We start from the raw sequence: 20838 nt of genomic DNA on the forward strand, positions 1-20838 counted from the left end.
GAGATGAGAGGAGAAATGGGAAAGAAAACCCCTAAAAAAGAGATGGATAATCCCTCATTTTTATGACGTCACGTGCTGATTTTTGAGTGACTTTCTCCCCTTACTTCTGTAGACTATGTTGTATTAAATAAAAGTGGTCATTGCTGACAAAACAATATTCTGCTGACATTATGACGACACGAAACTTCGACAGGGTATCTGATTAAAAATATATTGGTGCAGAATCCCTCGTGAGTTGATAGTGTGCAAAAAAAACAAGGCTAATTCCAAGTTCCGTTGAGAGTTTTATTTTGCACATCTCATTACAGGGTGGTTAAATATTTTTTCGTATAATTTTTTTCTTATCTATCTTACTTTTTCATCTTGGGGGGAGGGTAAATACTTAAAAATTATTTTCATTTTTGGGAGGGGGTTGTAATCTTCATTTCATAGAGCAAGGATGTCCAAGTTTTATAATTGGATTGGGGGGGAGGGGTAATCAAAAATTCATAATTGGTGGTAGGGGGGTAAACACCCATTTACCCCACACCCACCCCACCCCCTTGGACGTCCCTGTCAGGACCTATGTGAAGCTTCACAACTTGCTACTTCATTTAATAGGATATAATGATAATTCATAATAATAATAATAATAGGATATATAATCAATAATATCCTAATATTTAGACTCTTTAATATTTTCTTATATACTGTACAATAAGATATGCACAGTACACAAAAGGTCTATTGTATAACAATATAGATTCATAATCAATAAATTTGCCCAATAAGAACATTTGTAGGAGTTTCTGGTTGGGGTTAAATGGCTAAACCTTCAATACATTTTTGTATGAAAGAGCAGTTTTTTCATCCAGTAGTAGTAACATTTTTTAGGATGAACATAGTCTTTGGGGAATTATAGCTTTTGAAGTTTGGTCGTTCTTATAAATTTTCAAAATTTATAAGTTTGACAGATGATTGTGTCTGACAGTCTATTTTGCGTAATAAATCTTTTTTAATTGTGTAAAAAACCTTTCATAGAGAGCTACATAATTAGATCTATTGGTATTTTTTTTGTTTTCTATTCAAGACCTATCCAATTAAGGTATAAAAATAATCCTTTTTTCATTTTTCTTACCAAAAATTTATCATAACTGAGAACAGTAGCGTGCTCAGATATACACCAGGGGGGTTTAAAATGATTAGGGGGTGAAAGAGGGGAAGGCATTTTAATTTTAAGGGGGGTGTTGACATCCTTCTACACCTTCTAGAGCATGCCACTGATTGCTTTTTTATTAGATATTTACATATTTATAACCAGCTTTCAAAAATTTTATCTAAACTTTAGGTCATCATAGGGATGTGGGGATGGAGGTTGAACAGGCTGTCACTGCCCCTTAATGCTTACACCCCCCTGGCAAATCTCTTTGCATGGGTTGTCTTTTTACAAAAATATAATAATTTTTTTTCATTTTTTCTCAAAAAATATTTTGTATACAGCATAAGTTTAATGTTATAAAAGTTTAATTAAATGATTTTTATTTTAATTGAAAGCCTATAAGAAATTTAAATTTTCATAACTAATTATTAACTTTCATCTAATTCAACTCTAGGTCATTGCAGGAACCTGGGTAAGGGCTTTCAATGCTCCTTAATTCTCCATGGCAATCAAATAGATCATTGGAAAAAACTTTGAGGAAAAGTTATGGATGTCTTGGCCAATAAAAAGCACATTATCAACACTTCACACTTAGGATTACAAGGAAATGGCTCAATTGTCTTTAATTGTTAAGGGGATATTTTTTCCCTATGTCAAACCCCTTGCAGTGCTCTAACCATTCGGGGCTACCTGACCTAAAGTAATGAATAAACATACAAAACTATTCTCCCCTGTAGAAGCCTCGGAACTATAAATGTAATGATTTACACAAATAATAGGAGCAGAGATGAATATTATGATAACAATGCATCAATATAAATGAAGGAGCTTTTTTTATAATCCACAGCTACAAAACTACTCTCCCCTTATTTTTAGTTTATTTCACTAAACAATTTGAGCAAAAAAGACTAATACTTTTTAATCACCCTGTAACAACTCTTAGGAAAGTAGAAAATAAATTGGTACCGTCATTAATTTATACTTTCAAAATATATTAACCCTCATCCTATCTACTTTTTCCAGTTCTTAACTTTTTTCTCTCTCTATTATATATTTATAGTTAGTTTAGGAATTTTAGAAACGTCCTAAAAATTTTAAATTCACATGATGATAACTGAATAAGTTAGGTACAAAACGTGGAAACTCAATTTTGTAAAAACGTTCGTTTGTCCATTTTAAACATCATCTTGATTTTAAAATTATCTTATTGACATTTTTACATTTAAAGAATTTTTTTGGTGATTTTTCTTTGAGAGTCTGGTATTAATCTTCAGAAAAAAATAGTTTTAACCCTTTACAGGACCAGTGAGAAACTTCACCGTAACGGAGAACCATATCAGTATAGCGGTTAGCAAGATCCTTCGATACAGACAGACATACAATGAGAGACATCCTGTTGCTTATATATGATGATATGTAAAAAGCTTAGATGTAATGAGAAGACATGTCGTGTAAACAGATGTTCTTGGCGGAAATTATCTCTGTCATAAAACCTGCGGGCAGATGAAATACTTTACATTTATTAAATATACATTGTCTATCTACTTCTTTATCAGGGCTCGGCATAAGCCTCCAATTTAAACCCGCTTGTGTGCAGAAAAAAAGAAATTACGAAGAGATAGAGTGTTTCTTTAGGAAGAGTTTTAGACATCCAGATGGATTTTAAAGTTCAAAAATAACAATTTCACTGAGGCTTAAACGCGGCTGCCGAGCCCTGTTTTTTTTATATCCTTCCCTAATTTGATAAAATATACCCAATGATGATACACATGTTTTTCTATTTATTGCTTTTTTTTCTCAGTTAAACACTTTTATGTTAAATTGTAATGCTTTTGATAACCTTTAAGATCTTACAAACAACTAAACCGATTGAATTCTCTATTTTAAAAAGCTTTATATAGATGCCGGGATGGTTTAAGGCTATTTTATTTTTATTTTAAGTCTTAGGTTGGTTTTAAGCTATGTTGCAAATAAAAAGTGATTTAAATCTTATAATTTTTTCATTTTAATATCCATGGAAAGGTGTCTATAAAACGATGCGATATATAACTATTAGAAAATGTCTCATCTGCCTAACTGTAAATGTTTCATATTCATATGATTAAGATTTCTACACAGATACATGAAAAGGAATAAATAAACATCTGACATCATATGTTTACACAAAAACTTCTAAATTTTGATTTATTCAAAGGTAAAAAAGTCTTTGATCAATTATAATATAAATATTATTGCCGAAAAAGCCTAAAAATATGAATTTACAGACATTTATCTAAGAATAGCTCACAGCGAAAGAATTACTTTATATTAATAATAGCGGAAAAGTCCCCCAAAAGGCCTCTAGGGGCTTTTGGGGTAATGGGGGGGAGGGTAGATCGATCCTCCACTTTTAATTATAGTTTTAGAAAAAATTAGATGTACACTCCCCCAAAATAATTATGGACCTATGAAAAGTTTCACTGCATAAGAAACCATATCGGTCCAGTGGTTGATGGTATCTTAAGCTACAGACAGAGACACAAAAATATATTCTGTTCAAATAAGGACAAAGACCAAATTGTGTCAAAAATTATCCATTGACCTCATAAAAATGAGGGATTATCCATCTCTTTTTTAGGGTTTTTCTTTCCCACTTCTCCTCTCCCTCATTTTTATGACGTCAAATGGATCATTTTTGACACAATTTGGCCTTTGTCTCTAATAAGGATTAACTTTATATAAGTCCCGGGCAGGTTTTTGTCTATTATTGAAAAACTACATGGTTTTAGAGTCTAGGAGCGCAGCTGCTAATATACTGGTTTATATTGTCTAAGGAACCTAGTAAAAGTGTCTGACTCTGATTATGACTTAAGAAAAATTAGCTAATGAGAGGCCAGAATACACTGTAATTGACCAATGGTAAAATTTATAGTGGCCTCTAATTGGCTAATTTTTTTACGTCATAATAAGAGTCAGACACTTTTACTAGGTTCTTGTCTAAGTACTGACTGTACTCACAAGAAAATTATTATTTGAATGCCCCCTAGGACCTAGTGTTACGTTTTAAACATCTATGAAAATTAACCATCTTAACATATTAACTACATGGATAAAACACTAATTTTCTCAGGAATGATAAATATACATTACATATGTATTTCATATAAGCTTAATATCTATGCATGGCTTTTAAGATATATACTCTAAAAAGTCATTTGGCTATATTAATTTTGAGGCTTATCTTTAGCGGTATCTTTTTGCCTTTCATACCCTTTAAACAATAAACTTTAGTTCAACATCGCATCTTATTATAGACAACTTTCTGTGGACTGTAAAACCGTTATTAATATTCAGATTTGTTTTTTTATTTTATAATTCGTAAAATTGTCTATATGCGATACCATACATGATTTTTAAGTATGGTTCTAATCCAACGGATATTCGAAGCCACACTGGAATACAAATTCACGTTCCTGGAATTAATCTACAATCAGATTAGGAAAGTTTAATTTCCAACATATTTGAAGATAATTAACATGTTTTGTAAACGTTTAAGTACAATTTTGAAGCAATAGAAATAGCCAAGAAAAAATATCATATTAGAAAATAATATCCTTATGTAAAGATATAGACGATTTCATACAAACTACCCTATTAAGCCCTATAAACCCCCCGCTAATTTGAAAAAAGATAAGTTTTTATGTTTGGTTCTTTATTATATTAGGCCAGGTCAGAAGCCCTTAATAGTGCCCATAAAAAAATGAATTTTCAGAATAGCCGCTTTATTATTCATTTAGGATGATTTTACTGTAAATATGAAATGTAGATGCATCTTTTGGTTACAAGTTTCAAATGTTAAATTTTTTAATAATCAGCACCAATGAAGCACAAGATCTCAATTCTTTCTATGCCTCTCTCAATTCATATGATAACTAGCGGCTTTGCCCCTAGTCTGTAAGCACATAAAATGTTTTCTTTTTAATATATGTTAAAATCAGCTGTTTAGCAAAAAATATTTTTTGGAGCTATGTAGTTAGTTATTTGTTTTTGCATTTTCTCTTGGGAAGGTGATGGAACTCTCACCTAAAATAGCTAGAAACATTCCCAGAACCTATCAAAACATCACTATAAAGGAGAATCATATCGGTTCGGCAGTTAGCGTGTTTCTACGGTACAAACAGACAGAGATCCTGTTACTTTATTATATGCATGTTATTTATGCAATGATAAGTCATAGATACAACGTTACCACTCATAGAAAATATAAAGTTACCTGGCATCCTTTGGTGTATCTTCTCCTATTCTAATATCATTGATCTGTGAGATCTCAAGAACTTCTCCCTCCTCCCCTTCCCCTTGCCAGTGAAGGAAGAAGCCAAACTCATCAACTCTAAAGTTAAACAGATAGATAGAAAGAAATAAAGACAGACAGAAAAACAGAGAGATAGAAAGATATATAGAAAAAAAGACAGATAGATAGGTAGAAATTAACAAAAAAAATAGATATTTAGAAAGATTTTTGGAAAACCATACCTGAAAATAATAGTTGTGTCTCTAGCTCCACACTGTCTTTCTCCTCAGACCAGCGGTCAAACAGGTTGCCAGCCTGTAGCTCAGCCGTGACAGATACATAATAAATAGGTTGCCAGCCTGTAGCTTAGCTGTGACAGATAGATAGATAGATATATATAAATGACTATACCTGAATAATAGTTGTGACTCTAGCTCCACACTGTCTTTCTCCTCAGACCAGCGGTCAAACAGGTTGCCAGCCCGTAACTCAGCTGTGACAGATAGATAGATAGATATATATAAATGACTATACCTGAATAATAGTTGTGACTCTAGCTCCACACTGTCCTTCTCCTCAGACCAGCGGTCAAACAGGTTGCCAGCCCGTAACTCAGCTGTGACAGATAGATAGATAGATATATATAAATGACTATACCTGAATAATAGTTGTGACTCTAGCTCCACACTGTCCTTCTCCTCAGACCAGCGGTCAAACAGGTTGCCAGCCCGTAACTCAGCTGTGACAGATAGATAGATAGATATATATAAATGACTATACCTGAATAATAGTTGTGACTCTAGCTCCACACTGTCCTTCTCCTCAGACCAGCGGTCAAACAGGTTGCCAGCCTGTAGCTCAGCTGGGACATCCACCTAGATAAATTGTTACTTATTAGATAGATAGATATTTATTTAACCAGGAATCTTAAGGGATAAGACAATGGACGATAAATTGATCAAAATTACGACTAACATTATTTCACATCTGTATTTTAAAGTTATAGGTTGAAAAGTTAGTGAACTGCTAGTTTCTTCCACCCAATCAATGTTTTAAATAATACCCATTTTCAAGCCAACGAATGAGAGAGCTTAAACTTTGGGTACCAGTAAAATTTACAGCCCAAGGTCCTCACTTCCTGTACTAAAAGGCCCAAAGTCGAAAGTTGAAAAACATTTAGTTCATCTGTTTTAGAATAGATTATAAAAAAAATTTGGTTAGTTTATAAAACTTTATAAAATTAAGTTCAAATCTTTTATATTTTACTAGCGGCTACGCCCCTAGAGGCCTCTAGTGGCACCTAAATGTTTTTTTAAATAATACGTTACCTATCAATGTAGCATTCAAGTCTCTATGATACCTATCGAAGTCTCTATAATTTTTTATACATTTTTTTGTGATTTCTCTTGGGAGGGTGGTGGATGGTACCTTCCTCCAAAATAATTATAAACCTTCCCGGGACCTATGAGAAGCTGCCCTGTTAAGGAGAACCCAATCGGTTCAGCGGTTAGCGAGATCTTTCGGTACAAACAAACAGACAGACAGGCAAACACACATCCTGTTACTTTATCATAAGGATTTGTAAAATTTGCAATTAGACTATGATTATGTAAAGATCTTAATGAATAAAAATAGAAAAATGAATAAAACACATTTTGTCGCACTGTCGGATATGTAAGGATTAATTATACAATATAAAATAAACTATTTTTGACATAAGAAATTAATTATTAACTTTTCTATTCATTCCTTTTTCTTGAATTCATATTTTTATCTTAGTTTCTTTCTATTTATGAATTACTGGCGGCTACGCCCCCTAGAAGCCTATAGGGGCACTTAAGTTAGGAGAGGGAAAATCGACCTTATCCCATATTAAATTTGAGTTTCAAAAGAATAAAAAAAAACAAGCAAACAGACAGACATCGTTCTACTTTGTATTATATATAGTTTTAAAAAGACTGCATATGATATATTTGATGTAGAATTTACGTGGATATAATGACAGGGGAAAAATTGTCGTCAATTTAGGTTGCTATTTCCCCTACATTTATTTATATATCCAGTAGGAGTGGTGGGGATTGTTATTCTAGCCCGCGGACAGGTTCCCTTTAGTAAAATACATGGCAATTTTGTGTAAGATCCATGTAATTATAAATCAATTGAAAATTAATATTGCGACATTAATTAGAAGTCAATTACTATTCTTAAGTCTAAAGTACACAAATTCTAACAAAATTAAAGCAATCCTCAATTTCATTTAATTTAGAAAGCGCAGACACTCTATATTCATTAACAGAAAATTCGATTTATTTGCTTCGCTTTTAAGGATGTTATCATCCTTGATGATTAAAGTCTAGTTAAGGCGATAAAATGGATCGATAACAATGAATAATCATCCATAAAAGCAAAAATATAGACAGAAAAATGGAAAATTATTTTGTAACAGGATGTTTTCAACGTTTAAAGACCTGATTATAATATTCTTTGAATACAATTTATTACTCAATGTGTTTGAAATTGCCGTTCAGACATTTCAGTTTTGGTTATGACAACGCGTTGAAAAGTTACAGGAATCATAATTTTATGTCGCCTTTAAAATGAAAGCTAAATTTAAGATCTTTACAATATATATTATGTAGCATGTATTTTGTGAGAAAAATGAATCTTAATATGAAAGTAGAAAGGTGATAGAGAGAGAAAAAATCAATTTATCGCACTGATAGACATTAGACACAAATCATTAATCTTTTATAATAATATTTTACCTACTATGCACGGGTGCCGTATTTATTTAAGCTAAAATCCGTAAAAAATTCAAATTAACTCATATAGTTTTAGCTACAAACTTGTTGAATTTTGGCAGTTGTTTTAAATGGACGCACGGACTTTCTGTTAATAAATTTAAAGTTGTTACGCTTCTTAAATCGTACCTGTTATAAGAATAATCATGCACAGTTTGATAGAACAGTTCTTACATGCCTAAATTAACGACAAGAGCTATCCGTTACGGACGGGCATACTTAATTATAGAAAAGCATCACTTAAAAAAAACCTTCATACAAATACAGGCATATAAGTAAAATGAACATTTTTAAGTACATAAAAAATTTCTAAATACTAATTTTCCAGTAATTATATTTTCAATAAAATATGAAAATGCAATAATTATCAGTTATTAATAATTATTTGATGTCATCATATAGAAAAACTCTTCGAATTAAAGCAATTAATTCTATTAAAAAAACTATTTTTAATTTTATCTAATTAACTTTAAATTGGTTTATTGGAAATAAAACAAAAATATTTCATAACAAGGATGACAGCATATACATAAGTAGCGAAGTACAGTAAGACCATCAAAGCAAATGGAAGAAAAAACTACATAACAGATAAATAGATTAATAAATTGTACGGTATAGTTGCTCAGTGGTCATACGAATCTCCTAACTAAATTTCAGCATTCTATCTTTGATAACAGAAGAGAAAATTACGTATAGTTGATTGATGAATTCAGAAGAGTTATAAAAAAAATATTGGCCTTCTATCTGAAATAGCAATAAATATCCTTACAGTTAGAATGACGGTCATAGTAGAGTTAAAAGTAGAGGCTTAAAAAACAATGAATTTTGTGTATAGATCCTTTCGTGGCAACGCCTCCTAATGGGCGTTTTGTCGCATTTTCATAGTAGCATTAGATAGTTTATTTTAGGTTATTATGGGTAAGATTATTTCCCCGCAGGGTTAGGGTTCCCCGCAAGGGAAAAGCTACTGTGAAAATACGACGAAACGCCCCTTAAGAGGAGTTGCCACGAAAGGGACTAAACCTAAAATCTCCCTAAGCAATAATTAGGTAAATTAGCGTAGAAAAACTTTTGGCATGTGAATAAAATAAGTTTGGGTCAAGCATTAAATCTTTAAAAAAAAGTCTGACACCATTTTCTATAACAAGGATGACAACCTCTGTTCGATGCGGAATTAGAACAACTTAACACACAAACTGACTGATTTATAGATCTATAATCCGACCAGAAATTTACGACATTTATCTTAAAATAACGATTTTTAACACTTTTGATGGTACTAAAATATCTTGACAAGAATCTTTTGCTTTTCACGGAATTCTTCTTAAAGTTTTTTTTCTGACGGGCAGACAGACAGACCTAAATTATGGAGTAGTCTCGTTGCTATTAGAATAAATCATTTTTTTTATTATGGGGAATATAAAGTTTCAGAAATGATATTGAAATTAATGATTGTTTGAAAATCAATTTGATGCCTGTATAAATAGTTGACTGTGCATAAAAAGAGATTTATTAATTGATTTACTAAAACTTGTTTTGATATAATTTGAAAGAAAATAAAAATTCAGATAGATAGAAGAGAGAGAAAAAATTGAAGACAGCGTGAAATAAAATGGAGATAATCTTTTTAAGCCTCTGAAAAAAGGCAAAATATATGAAGAGAACAAATAAAATTATGAAATATTCAATTGTCATTAAAGTGCCTAGTCGAGCAAAGAATCCCCCAACTTTTTTTTTAAAAATTATACGAGGGGTGGGGGTAAGTTCTTCGTTTGTTTGTTTATTTGTTTAGGTAAGGATAGGTTTGGTAATATTGGTTACTATGTATCCCTTTAGGGTTAAAGCACAGCATGTATATACCACCACAGGGTTGGGGTTTGGCATAAAAAATACCTCCCCCACTCCTTATTTTCAATTAAAAAAACGAATGAAGGTGGGGGGTGTTCGACCATTTTGAGGGAAAACACCAAAAATAGTTCTAAGAAGAAAATAGCTAAAAACAAAGGTATCTTCAAATGAAATAAAGTTTTTATAAAAGTTTTAAACCAAGATAGAAAGAAAATGAATATGTACTTTATAAATTTTGGCATTCATTTTGCAAGGGGATTTCTTAAGCTTCCTTGCATTTTTAAAGGGGGTAAAATCAATATAATGGTAATAATTATCCTCTCTAATCCTTATTTTTTAAATTATTATGGGGGGGTTGGTCCCAAAATAATTTCGGTTGATTCAAAGGGTTTGGGAGTGAGTTAATTCCATACCCCGCCCCCCCCCCCCAGGATTTTGTGGGTATCTATAGCTCCCCTACTGGGGAGGGTGGTATACTTTAGCTTTACCTGGAACTGCGATAATTCTTTCTTAGACACGTTATAAAAAAGTGTCCAGAAAATGAAAGGATTTGTTTAATCTGATATTAATCCGCAGGCGGCTTATCTTGGTTTGCCAGCAAGAGGTTGGACATGTAACAGGATGTATGTGTGTGTGCAGCGAACAGCTGAATAGTTCTACTTTACAGTGAAGATTTTTAAAGGTCCAGGAAAACTGAAACTATTTTGGGGGATGGTACCTCCACAAACCAACAAAGTAAATCGCCCTAACTACTATATTCTACTATTTTAAGTTAAAATTAAATTTGAAAATGGAGGTTTGTTCGCATTCTGAATCTTCCTATTTCAAAAGTCCAGGCTAACAAAACTGGTTTTAATCTAATGCTTTTTATTTTGATATTTGTGATAAATTGTCTGTAATGCGATTATAAATAATTTAATTTCAGTATGGCGGAGAACGAGTTTTAATCCAGCAGATATCAATCGGTTATGAAACCATACTGAAAATCTAAATTCTATATAATAGAATAACGTAATAAGAAGGCCATCAAAAGACTATTCAACTCTTTGTTCAATTTGTACAAAACCTTTATTGAAAATTTCCAATCTAGTCGACAATAAAACTTAATTTATTTTAACATATAGTGTCAAATGCAGTCCTTATATATTAAAAACAAGGATGACAAAATCCAGCCGTAACTAACAACTGTTACTGAATAAATTGTTTTAAAAAAAGGTTTCGTGATTTTGGGGTGCAACATATCGTAGAGAAGATGAACTTTTTTATATGCCCCCAAATATTATTTTAGATTTATTTCGCTTGTTTCATTCTTATTGCGAATTTATTCTTGATTATAAAATGAAACCAAAACCATCGTACCAATGAATTGTAAAGTACACTACTTTATACAATTTTACATAACTGGTAGCAATTTAAATTTAAGTCTTATTTGAAGTTTGAACAAATAAATATCTTTTGTTGTTTAATAAATCTAAGAGCAAACATGATAATCAAAGTAATACTATTCCAGTATGGCTTCCAAACCTATTAATATCCGCTGGATTAGAATCGGTTCTCACTCAGCCATACAGAATAGTTTTGTATTGTATCCATCTTTCTACAAATATTAAATTGTACACTCTTAATATTAAAACCAGTTTTGTTAGCCCGGTTCCTCGTCCACCCGGAAGCAACAAAACTGGTTTTAATCTTATAATTTTTTTATCTCAATATCTGCGGAAAGTAGTCTATAATATAATGCGATTAATAACTATTCTAGTCGTGAAAAAATATGTATCGCATGGTTTTGTGGACACATTTCTGCGGATAGTAAAATTCAAAAATTATAAGAACAAGGATGACAACATCCATAAAAGCGAAGCTCTGAAACGATATGACAGACGAACATTAACTTTTGTTGAGTGTCAGAACTGAACATACAAAATATGAAAATATAAGGTTTGACAAAATTATACGTAAATTTGTTGCAAAACTTCTTAATTACAGAATTCTGTTTAAGGACATACTGACATTTTAATACTTGATTATAGAGATGCTTCGCTCATAATATTGTACCTTATTGTAATAGGAATCAGTAATCAAAAAATCAGATCAATCGGATGATTTTATCACATAAAAAATTGTTATTAAAAAAGTAAAAAAATCAACATGTTTAAATTGGACGTACGGACATTCTAGTAACGATTATAGAGTTGCTACGCTTTCTAAATCGTACCTAACTACTACAGGAATCACCATGCAAAGTTTGAAATCGATAGGACAATTCTAACATGCCTAAATTAACGAATAAAAGCTAACTATCTCGGACGGACGGACGTACGGACGGATGTACGGACGGACGGACGGACGGACCGACCCTAATTATAGAAGAGCTTCGCTTTTAAAAATCCAGTTCTGTTGGCTCCGAGGGGCTGCCACTTTCACCATTCAGATAAAAACCAATCAAAATAATTAAATATACATACAAATGCGTTTAATAGCCAAACTGAGAAAGCAAAGTTAAAGAAAATTCTTTTTCGTCTGCTATCAAAAGGTTGTTGCTATTTGGGGGAGGTAGTTGTCGGAAATTAATATACATCTAGACTTATACATTTATTAACAGCATGTAGTGCCTAATAAAAAATTACGTCATACATTACAAATGACCAATGACAGGCCAGTATACATTTTACCATTATTCAATAACAATGCATACTGGCCTATCTTTGGTCATTTGTATTGTATAACTAATTTTTTTTAATGCACTATCAATGGATTCCTGAAAAAATTGGTAAAATGCATAAAGTTTTACATTTGTAATATTCTTAAAAGGGTATCTTGTTAAAAATGTATGACAAGGTTTTCAGAATTGTTCTTAATATAGATACTTCAGGGAGAGAAGGGACATTTGGCTGTTTATTACACTAGTCCCAAAAACTTTTATAATAAAGTTTTATAATCACTGGCGAAACAACTTTGGGGACTTTTATTGAATTTTGATTAGTTGGTTCATTACGATTAGTGTACAAGCGTTTTAACTACTAATTTACAGAATGGGTAATTTTGTGTATCATCATTGGGCATGTTCATTAATATATTGGCCATTGTCTTATCCCTTTAGATCCCTGAGATTCTTACATATTGGTGATTCTATAAATAGATTTAGAATTTATCTATAATACAAAGTAGAACGATTTCTGTATGTCTGTCTGTTTTAGGCGGTGCATTCGGCACCTCGGGGCTAAAAAAACTGGTTTTAATCTTATATTTGTATATTCTATATCCGCGGAAAGCTGTTTATTATAAGATGCGAGAAATAACTATTATCGCATCGTATAATAGACAGATTACCGCGAATATTAAAGTGAAAATCAAAAGATAAAAGCCAGTTTTTGCAGCAACGTGGTACCGAAGACCCATGCTAACCTTATGATTTTTATATTAATATTCGTGGAAAACCGTCTGTAATACGATACTTTACATTATTTTTCAGTATGGCTGAGAACCGGTTTTAACCCGTTTCGAAGCCATACTGGAATAGTTATTTCTCGCATCGTATTATTAACGGCTTTCCGAGGATATAGAATGTACAATTATAAGATTAAAACCAGTTTTTTTAGCCCCGAGGTGCTGAAGGCACGGGCTAAAAAAACTGGTTTTAATCTTATGATTGTACATTTTTTATATACGTAGAAAATTGGATATAATACGATGCTAGACAATTTTTTTTCGTATTTTTGAGAACCGGTTCCTATCCACCGGATTCGAATGAATTCGAGAATAGTTATTTCTCGTATCGTATTATAAACGGCTTTCCGCGGATATAGAATGTACAATTATAAGATTAAAACTAGTTTTTTTATATTCGTAGAAAACTGGATATAATACGATGCTAGACATAGTTTTTTCGTATTCATGAGAACTGGTTCCTATCCACCGGATTCAAATGAATACGAGAATAGTTATTTCTCGTATCGTATTATAAACGGCTTTCCGCGGATATAGAATGTACAATTATAAGATTAAAACTAGTTTTTTTAGCCCCGTGGTGCCGAAGGCACCGACTAAAAAACTAGTTTTAATCTTGTGATTGTACATTTCTATATTCGTAGAAAACTGGATATAATACGATGCTAGACATAGTTTTTTCGTATGGATGAGAACCGGTTTCTATCCACCGGATTCGAATGAATACGAGAAAGATTATTACTGTCAACTTGAGAACATTAATGATTAGTATTCAAAAGGCATATAATATGCACCAACTTCATTACAGGGACGAGACGGACTATGGCCGGCGGATTAAATGATTAATCCACTAACCTTTCTCCCACTTACATTATTATTAGAATAAAAGGATCTACTGCAGTTTACGGTAAAATATTGCTGGTAAGCAATATTTCCAAAAATCTATTAAATTTAAAGGCTGCTTGCTGCCAAACGGCTGAACGTACAGATCATGCCCTCACACTGTTTTAGGCGGCATAAGAAGGCCTACAAATAATCTGGAATATCCATAAATCAATAATGCATAATTATCTCGCAGTGCAGAGAAATGCGCGAAAAAGACCTATTTTACGTGTTTTTTCTTCAGTAAAGCTTTCCCTGTGCATAATTGGATCTTCGCTATTCCAGATTATTTGTAGGCCTTCTTATGCCCCTTAAAATGGTGGGCGGGTAAGATCTGTACGTTCAGCCGTTTGGCAGCTAGCAGCCTTTAAAATTCATAGATTTTTGGAAATATTGCTTACCAGCAATATTTTACCGTGAACTGCAGTAGATCCGAATAAAACAAAAAAGGGGGGGGGGGTAGATAACTTCCCGAGGACTCTGTGCCAACTTTCAATTAGGGCATCGAAAATCAACCAATAGCGTCGGGAATATTAACAAAATGTATAGATTTAATGCATTATCCCACAAAAAAAAATTAGATTAATGTCTAATTTATTATCCATTGTTCCATCTCTAAATCCCTGTTATTTCATTCATAATATTTTGCTGAAAATTTATGATAATTATGAAACATAAAATATTAACTTATATTCAAAACATGTCAAATAAAAGTACAATCATCAAAGTATCAGAATGTAGACACTCTGTTTGTCTGTCTTTCTATACCAAAGGAAAACGCTAACCGCTAAACTGATAAAGTTCTTCTTTACAATGTAGCTTCTCAAATAACCTTGGATGCTTAATAACACCACCACCCCCTCAACTTCTAGTGCTCCTACAATCTTCAGGCCTCTAGAGTCGTAGCCGCAAATTTTAAATATATTGTAATTATATTAACTTTAATGACCTTTATTTATTTTTTCATCGGGAGGGGGGGGGGGAGAGATATAACCCCCGTAAACTTCTCTGTAAATTGTGCAACAATTTGGTCAAACCATTTACGACATATTTGTGGAAAAAAGAATTGTAAAAGCACATTGCTATCAGTTATTTTAGAACAGTTCTTGATATAATATTGTATAAAAAAACCTACCTTCCAATCAAAATCGACAGCTTTCGTCATTGTGGCGCAGTTTTGTGCCTCTCTCCTCTGACTAGGTTACTTTGTACATTGTTTGTGCTTGGTTTTTTTTGTGCAGTTTCAGTGAGATAGATAGATAGAGAACTTGGTTCAGAAAAAAACTGACTTTTTAAAACTAACAACTACATTTTATTTCTGGAAAAAAAACGTTGATTGAGATATTAAGATACTTTTTTTGGGTTGAGGGGGTATTTTTTTTAGGAGGGATTTCTCTTTGGAGATTGGATGTATCTATGAGAAGCTTCACTTTACAAGTTTGCGAGATCCTTTGGTACGGACAGACAAACATCCTGATACTTTTATATAAGGATAGGAAAAATTTAAAATATGTATTTACAATTCTTCTTTTCTAAAAAAAATAGAATTTACAAAATAAAACTTTGAAACCTCTTATTTTACTCCCAATAAATAAATAATAAAAACATTAGATTACCCTCTTAAAACGGTTGACGCCCCTCAGTTTACCCCCCTTAAAATAAAAAGCTGTATATTCTTTTTCTATCTCTAAATAAGTTCTCTATCTCCGAGTATAGCATTGCCAATATAAAAGTTTAAGTAGGTTACTATTGATGTATCAGAAGGATAATTACATTTTTTGTCCCGAAATAACTTTTCTAATAATATTGGCAAGGCCTGGATCCAAATTCTTATAGACACTTTTTAGAGAAATATAGCATGGATACCATACAATTCACTTATTTCTAATTTGCTACTCTTTAGTGAAAACGTCTAGCTGTCTGTCTAAACGTTGTCAATGAGAAGAAGGACAATAATTTCTATTTCCATTAATATAAAGTAGTAAAATTTTTGTCTGAAGCTTAAGATCTCGGAGATTGTTGGTGCGAATTAATAAATGCATTGGGATGAGTTGAATACCTAGCAGCTGTTTAGTTGTCAAGTAAAAGAAAAAACGGGCCATCTTCACTAAAAAATATTAGTTGTCTATCTTAAATAGAAGCCAAGAAAATCACATTTTCCCCATATCGTTGCGGAATGACGGACTAAGGGACGGACAGACAGATAAATTATAGAGTAGCTTTGCTAAAAATTGCAAGAGCCTCTTTCGAAATTTATAAAGATAAAGTAAATCATGTATGGATGTTGAATAAAGGTACTAAGAAAGAGAGGGAATGTCTGATTGAGCCAATAGGAGAATCGCATCGGTACATACATTTAATTTCATTGGTTGAAATTTTGTACACATCTTGTTAAGAATGCATGTTTTTTTTCATTTCACACTTAGATAAAAGTCAGCTGTAAACAGTATATTTTCTTAGTAGAAAGCTTTGCGGAATCAGAATTAATTGCCCAAAAATTTCGTTTAAATTTGAAAGCTTAGTAACGAGGTGGATTCTTAAAAAAAAGTTAGGCTGGCTACTCGCTGGTGAGGCAAAATTATTTTTGTGAAAAATCCTTCAAAATCGAATAAAAAATTAATTACAAAAAATTAAATAAAATCTTAAAAGGGTTATTAACATATGATTTTGTTTAATTTTTGTAGATTATTAATGTGCTTTTGGATGATTTTTCACAAAAATAATTTTGCCTCACTATCGAGTAGCGAGTCTATAATTATTAAGAATCCACATCAGCTTGAGTCGAAAGTAAACAATACTTTTGTCTGCTAGAAATGTTCCTTCTTAGATTTGACGAAAAAAGGGTTCAGAATATGCTTCTATTCTTCTATTTCTATTGGATGTTGTCATACTTGTTTCCAAACTTATGAGCAACTCAGAGAGAGGGGGGACTATGGGCTGTTTATTAAACTAGTCCCCAAAGTTTTATAATAACGTTTTAATTAGATATATTAACAACTTTGGGGACTTTCGTGAATTTTGAATAGTTGATTCATAAAGTTGAGTGTTCAAACGTTTCAACCACTATTTTTAATCTACATATCGGGTATTTTTATATCAATTTATAGTCCATTGTGCTGGCCCTTTAGATACCTGTGAGCAAGTTATGATTTTTATTTCCATTCCACTACTAATTGATGTTGTCATCCTTGTTTCCAATATCTATATTCATAGTGATTGATTAAGACTCTATTGGCTATTCCTAATAGTGTAGAAATACGTTCTTTTATAGACAAATATATTATTTGGTGAGCCTTACATTGGTCAACAAGGATGACAAATTAATCAATGCATACCTAGCGAAAGAATTCAGACGTAAGGACAAACGAAACCCAACCTATATTTTGCCATTAAAAAATTAAGTCATAGAAAACTCAACACGAATGAATTTAATTAGGCGATTCTTAAAAGTATTAAATAAAGACGAAGTTGCCAGAGAGGGGGGGGGACAATGGGTTGTTTATTACACTAGTCCCCAAAGATTTATACTAAAGTTTTTTATTCGTTAACTTCACAACTTTGGGGACTTTAGTGAATTTTGATTGTTTGATTCATTAAGTTGAGTGTTCAAACAATTCAATCACTAATTTCAATCTACAGAAGGGGGAATTTTGTGTGTCATCATTGGGAATGTACATCAATTTATCGCCAATTGTCTAATCCCTTTATATCCCAGCGGTGGTGCACACCCTCAACCTAAAGAATCTAAATTTGTTTCTGATTCTGTAATAAAATGTTATGTAATGACCTTAGAATCTGAAATTGATGGGAGAGTAAAGTAATGTTCATTACAAATTACACAAAAACTGACAAATTTGGAATATATGTTCTTGCATTCAGACAGATATGTAATTGTATTTTTAGCATTTTTTTTTCTTTTAAACTGTTTTTTGGCTAGCTAAATGTCAAAATAGTTATTGATCCACATTTTCTTGCGTAATTTCTGACAATTAAAGATAATATTTTATCTACTAATGTTTGTTTTTTTAATTTTAGAAAAGAAAGATCAATAGTTAAATAGCTGAATCCCTAAAGAGACCCTTAAATGCATCATTATTGAATCTAAAAAATCTATTCATTTTATTTTAGAAACAAACCTAAAAATATAAATTTTTTAGCATTGATCTGAAAAAACGACACTTTCCTAACATATGAAAATGAGGTAGCTACGTACAAATTTTTAAAGCGTCGTCTGCAAAATTTAGGGTCAATGAAGAATAAGGCAGAAACTTGTTTGCTGTACACATCTATAATGATAAATCTAGTGACACATCCCTGGCATCTGAACTATAGTCAGATTTTGTATGTACAGTACAGTGCAGGGATGGTTTCAAGGTGACCGATATTTCTCGTACCGATGCCCCTTTTGCCCATCTGGTGGCAGCTGGGTTAGAGATAGACCCTATGTTCTTAAAGTTTTCTTTCTATAGACAAACTAACATCCATAATTGGTCTGCTGCAGCTTCCCTGGTGACTCGGCAAAGTCAAAACTTGGATTGAGCATTCGGTCACCTTAAAAGCATCCCACTGCACTGTGATAAGCAACATTTGGTTGTTTTGTATGAAAATTATGAAGCCTAGAATATCTAGTCAGCTTAGGTCAGAATACAAAAAAAAACTAAATATTTGGTTATATTGTATGATAGCTATCAGTAATGAAGTGTAGATTATCTTTAGTCAGCTTAGGTCAGAATACAAAAAAAAACTAAATATTTGGTTATATTGTATGATAGCTATCAGTAATGAAGTGTAGATTATCTTTAGTCAGCTTAGGTCAGAATAAATAAAAAAACTAAATACCAAATTAAGATAAAATATCCGTTTGATGATTGAGAGAAGTTAGTTTTATAAGTAAAATATACTTGAAATAGAATAGAATTAAGGATTCTAAGCTACAAACACACACACGTACATCCTTCTAATTTTCTTTACGGATATATATTTCAATTATATCAGGCGTTTTTCAGTCCTTGGATACTTGTATTATATTGTGTTAATCCTATATTATTCATTGTTTATATAAAAAATAGTTTATTAATAAATTCTTAATGCAATGTAATTACCATTTATGAATGTTGAATATTAAATGTATATGTTGTTTTGTCCCAATAAATATTTGAATTTGAATTTGAATTTGAATTGCTTAATACTAACCTAACCTTATTAATTACCAGAGATGAGAGGGGACAACTTTGGGGACTTAAGTGAATTTTAAATGGTTGGATCATTACTTTCAGTGCTCAAACGTTTCAACAACTAATTTTAAGCTACTGAGGTTTAATTGTGTGTTTCATCATTGGAGATATACACCAATTTATCGGCTATTGTCTTATCCCTTCAGATCCCTGATTAAATACGTATTTCAATGTCCATGTAATAATAAGTCAATTAGTATCTACAACACCAAGTCGCTAGTATGTCATAAATAGCTAGCCTTTAATGCCATACAGTTGACATATTATTAAACATTTACACCACATATTCGTGTTCGAAATATGGATTATTTTAATTACTATGACATATACCTAGAATCTAGATATATTGACAGGGGAAAATGTGTCGACAATTTAGCTTGCGATGGACATTATCAATTGGTTAGTTTTTTCATCCTGTAGGAGGAGAGGAGTTGGTGTAAATCGTTATTTTAGCCCGCTACAAGGTTCATTTTATGAGAGTATATGTTAATTTGGTGTAAGAACCAAGTAATAATAAATCTATTTTAACACCATGTACAGTTTAAAGTTGATAGAACTATTATACCATGTAATATTATTCCTTTACAATCAACATATAGTAGACACCATATCCTATAATATAAAGTAGTATGTTGTATGTGTGTGTGTCCGTTAAGATCTCGTAAACGGCTTGATTAATACTTCCACAATTTTCAGGGAAGGTTTTAGGCTATTTTGCGGGGGGAGTCAACTCCCTAAGAAATATGTCCCCAAAAAGAAAATAACCCATTTCCCACCCTGTGGACCCTGTGCCGACTGACAATTGGGTCTTTTAATATGAGCCAATAGCATCGGATATATCAACACAGCCAAGTCACTACAAAAGAGCAGAAAGCCATTTGCTAGCAGACGAAAAAGGTCCTTAACACAAGATCCAGGTAGTCTGGATTATGTATCCATATATCTTATACATTTATTGTGTAAATAGTAAAATAATGGTACCCTTAGAAAAGGTCACAATAGTACAATAACATACTATTACACATCATTACATAGTATTCATAAAGAACTAATAATGATATAATATAAAATAAAAATAATCCAAAAGGCGTTATTTCAATTGTTAATTATCACTTTTAGAATATAAATGTTTATTTTTGAAGTAGTATTTGTGTTTAATGTTTGAAAATATAACTGCATGTATGTTATACGTGTGTTTATTTACACACAGAAAACAAC

General features: G+C 32.0%; 1 protein-coding gene across 1 annotated transcript in view; it reads right to left on the bottom strand.

The window, feature by feature from the left end:
* The window catches only part of LOC145332900 (1-phosphatidylinositol 4,5-bisphosphate phosphodiesterase-like), a 101467-nt gene extending 85767 nt beyond the window's left edge, over window positions 1–15700 (bottom strand). The window contains exons 1-3 of the mRNA XM_080178004.1: window positions 15522–15700; window positions 6189–6283; window positions 5391–5507 (exon numbers count right to left, since the gene is read on the bottom strand). Of these exons, the coding sequence (XP_080034130.1) occupies window positions 5391–5507; window positions 6189–6283; window positions 15522–15551 (242 nt within the window). The 5' untranslated portion in view covers window positions 15552–15700. The remainder of the gene's footprint in view (window positions 1–5390; window positions 5508–6188; window positions 6284–15521) is intronic.
* Between the last annotated feature and the right edge of the window lie 5138 nt (window positions 15701–20838).

Source organism: Acartia tonsa, chromosome 11, assembly GCF_053477335.1.
Source record: "Acartia tonsa isolate MP-2025a chromosome 11, ASM5347733v1, whole genome shotgun sequence".
Lineage (NCBI taxonomy): Eukaryota > Metazoa > Arthropoda > Copepoda > Calanoida > Acartiidae > Acartia > Acartia tonsa.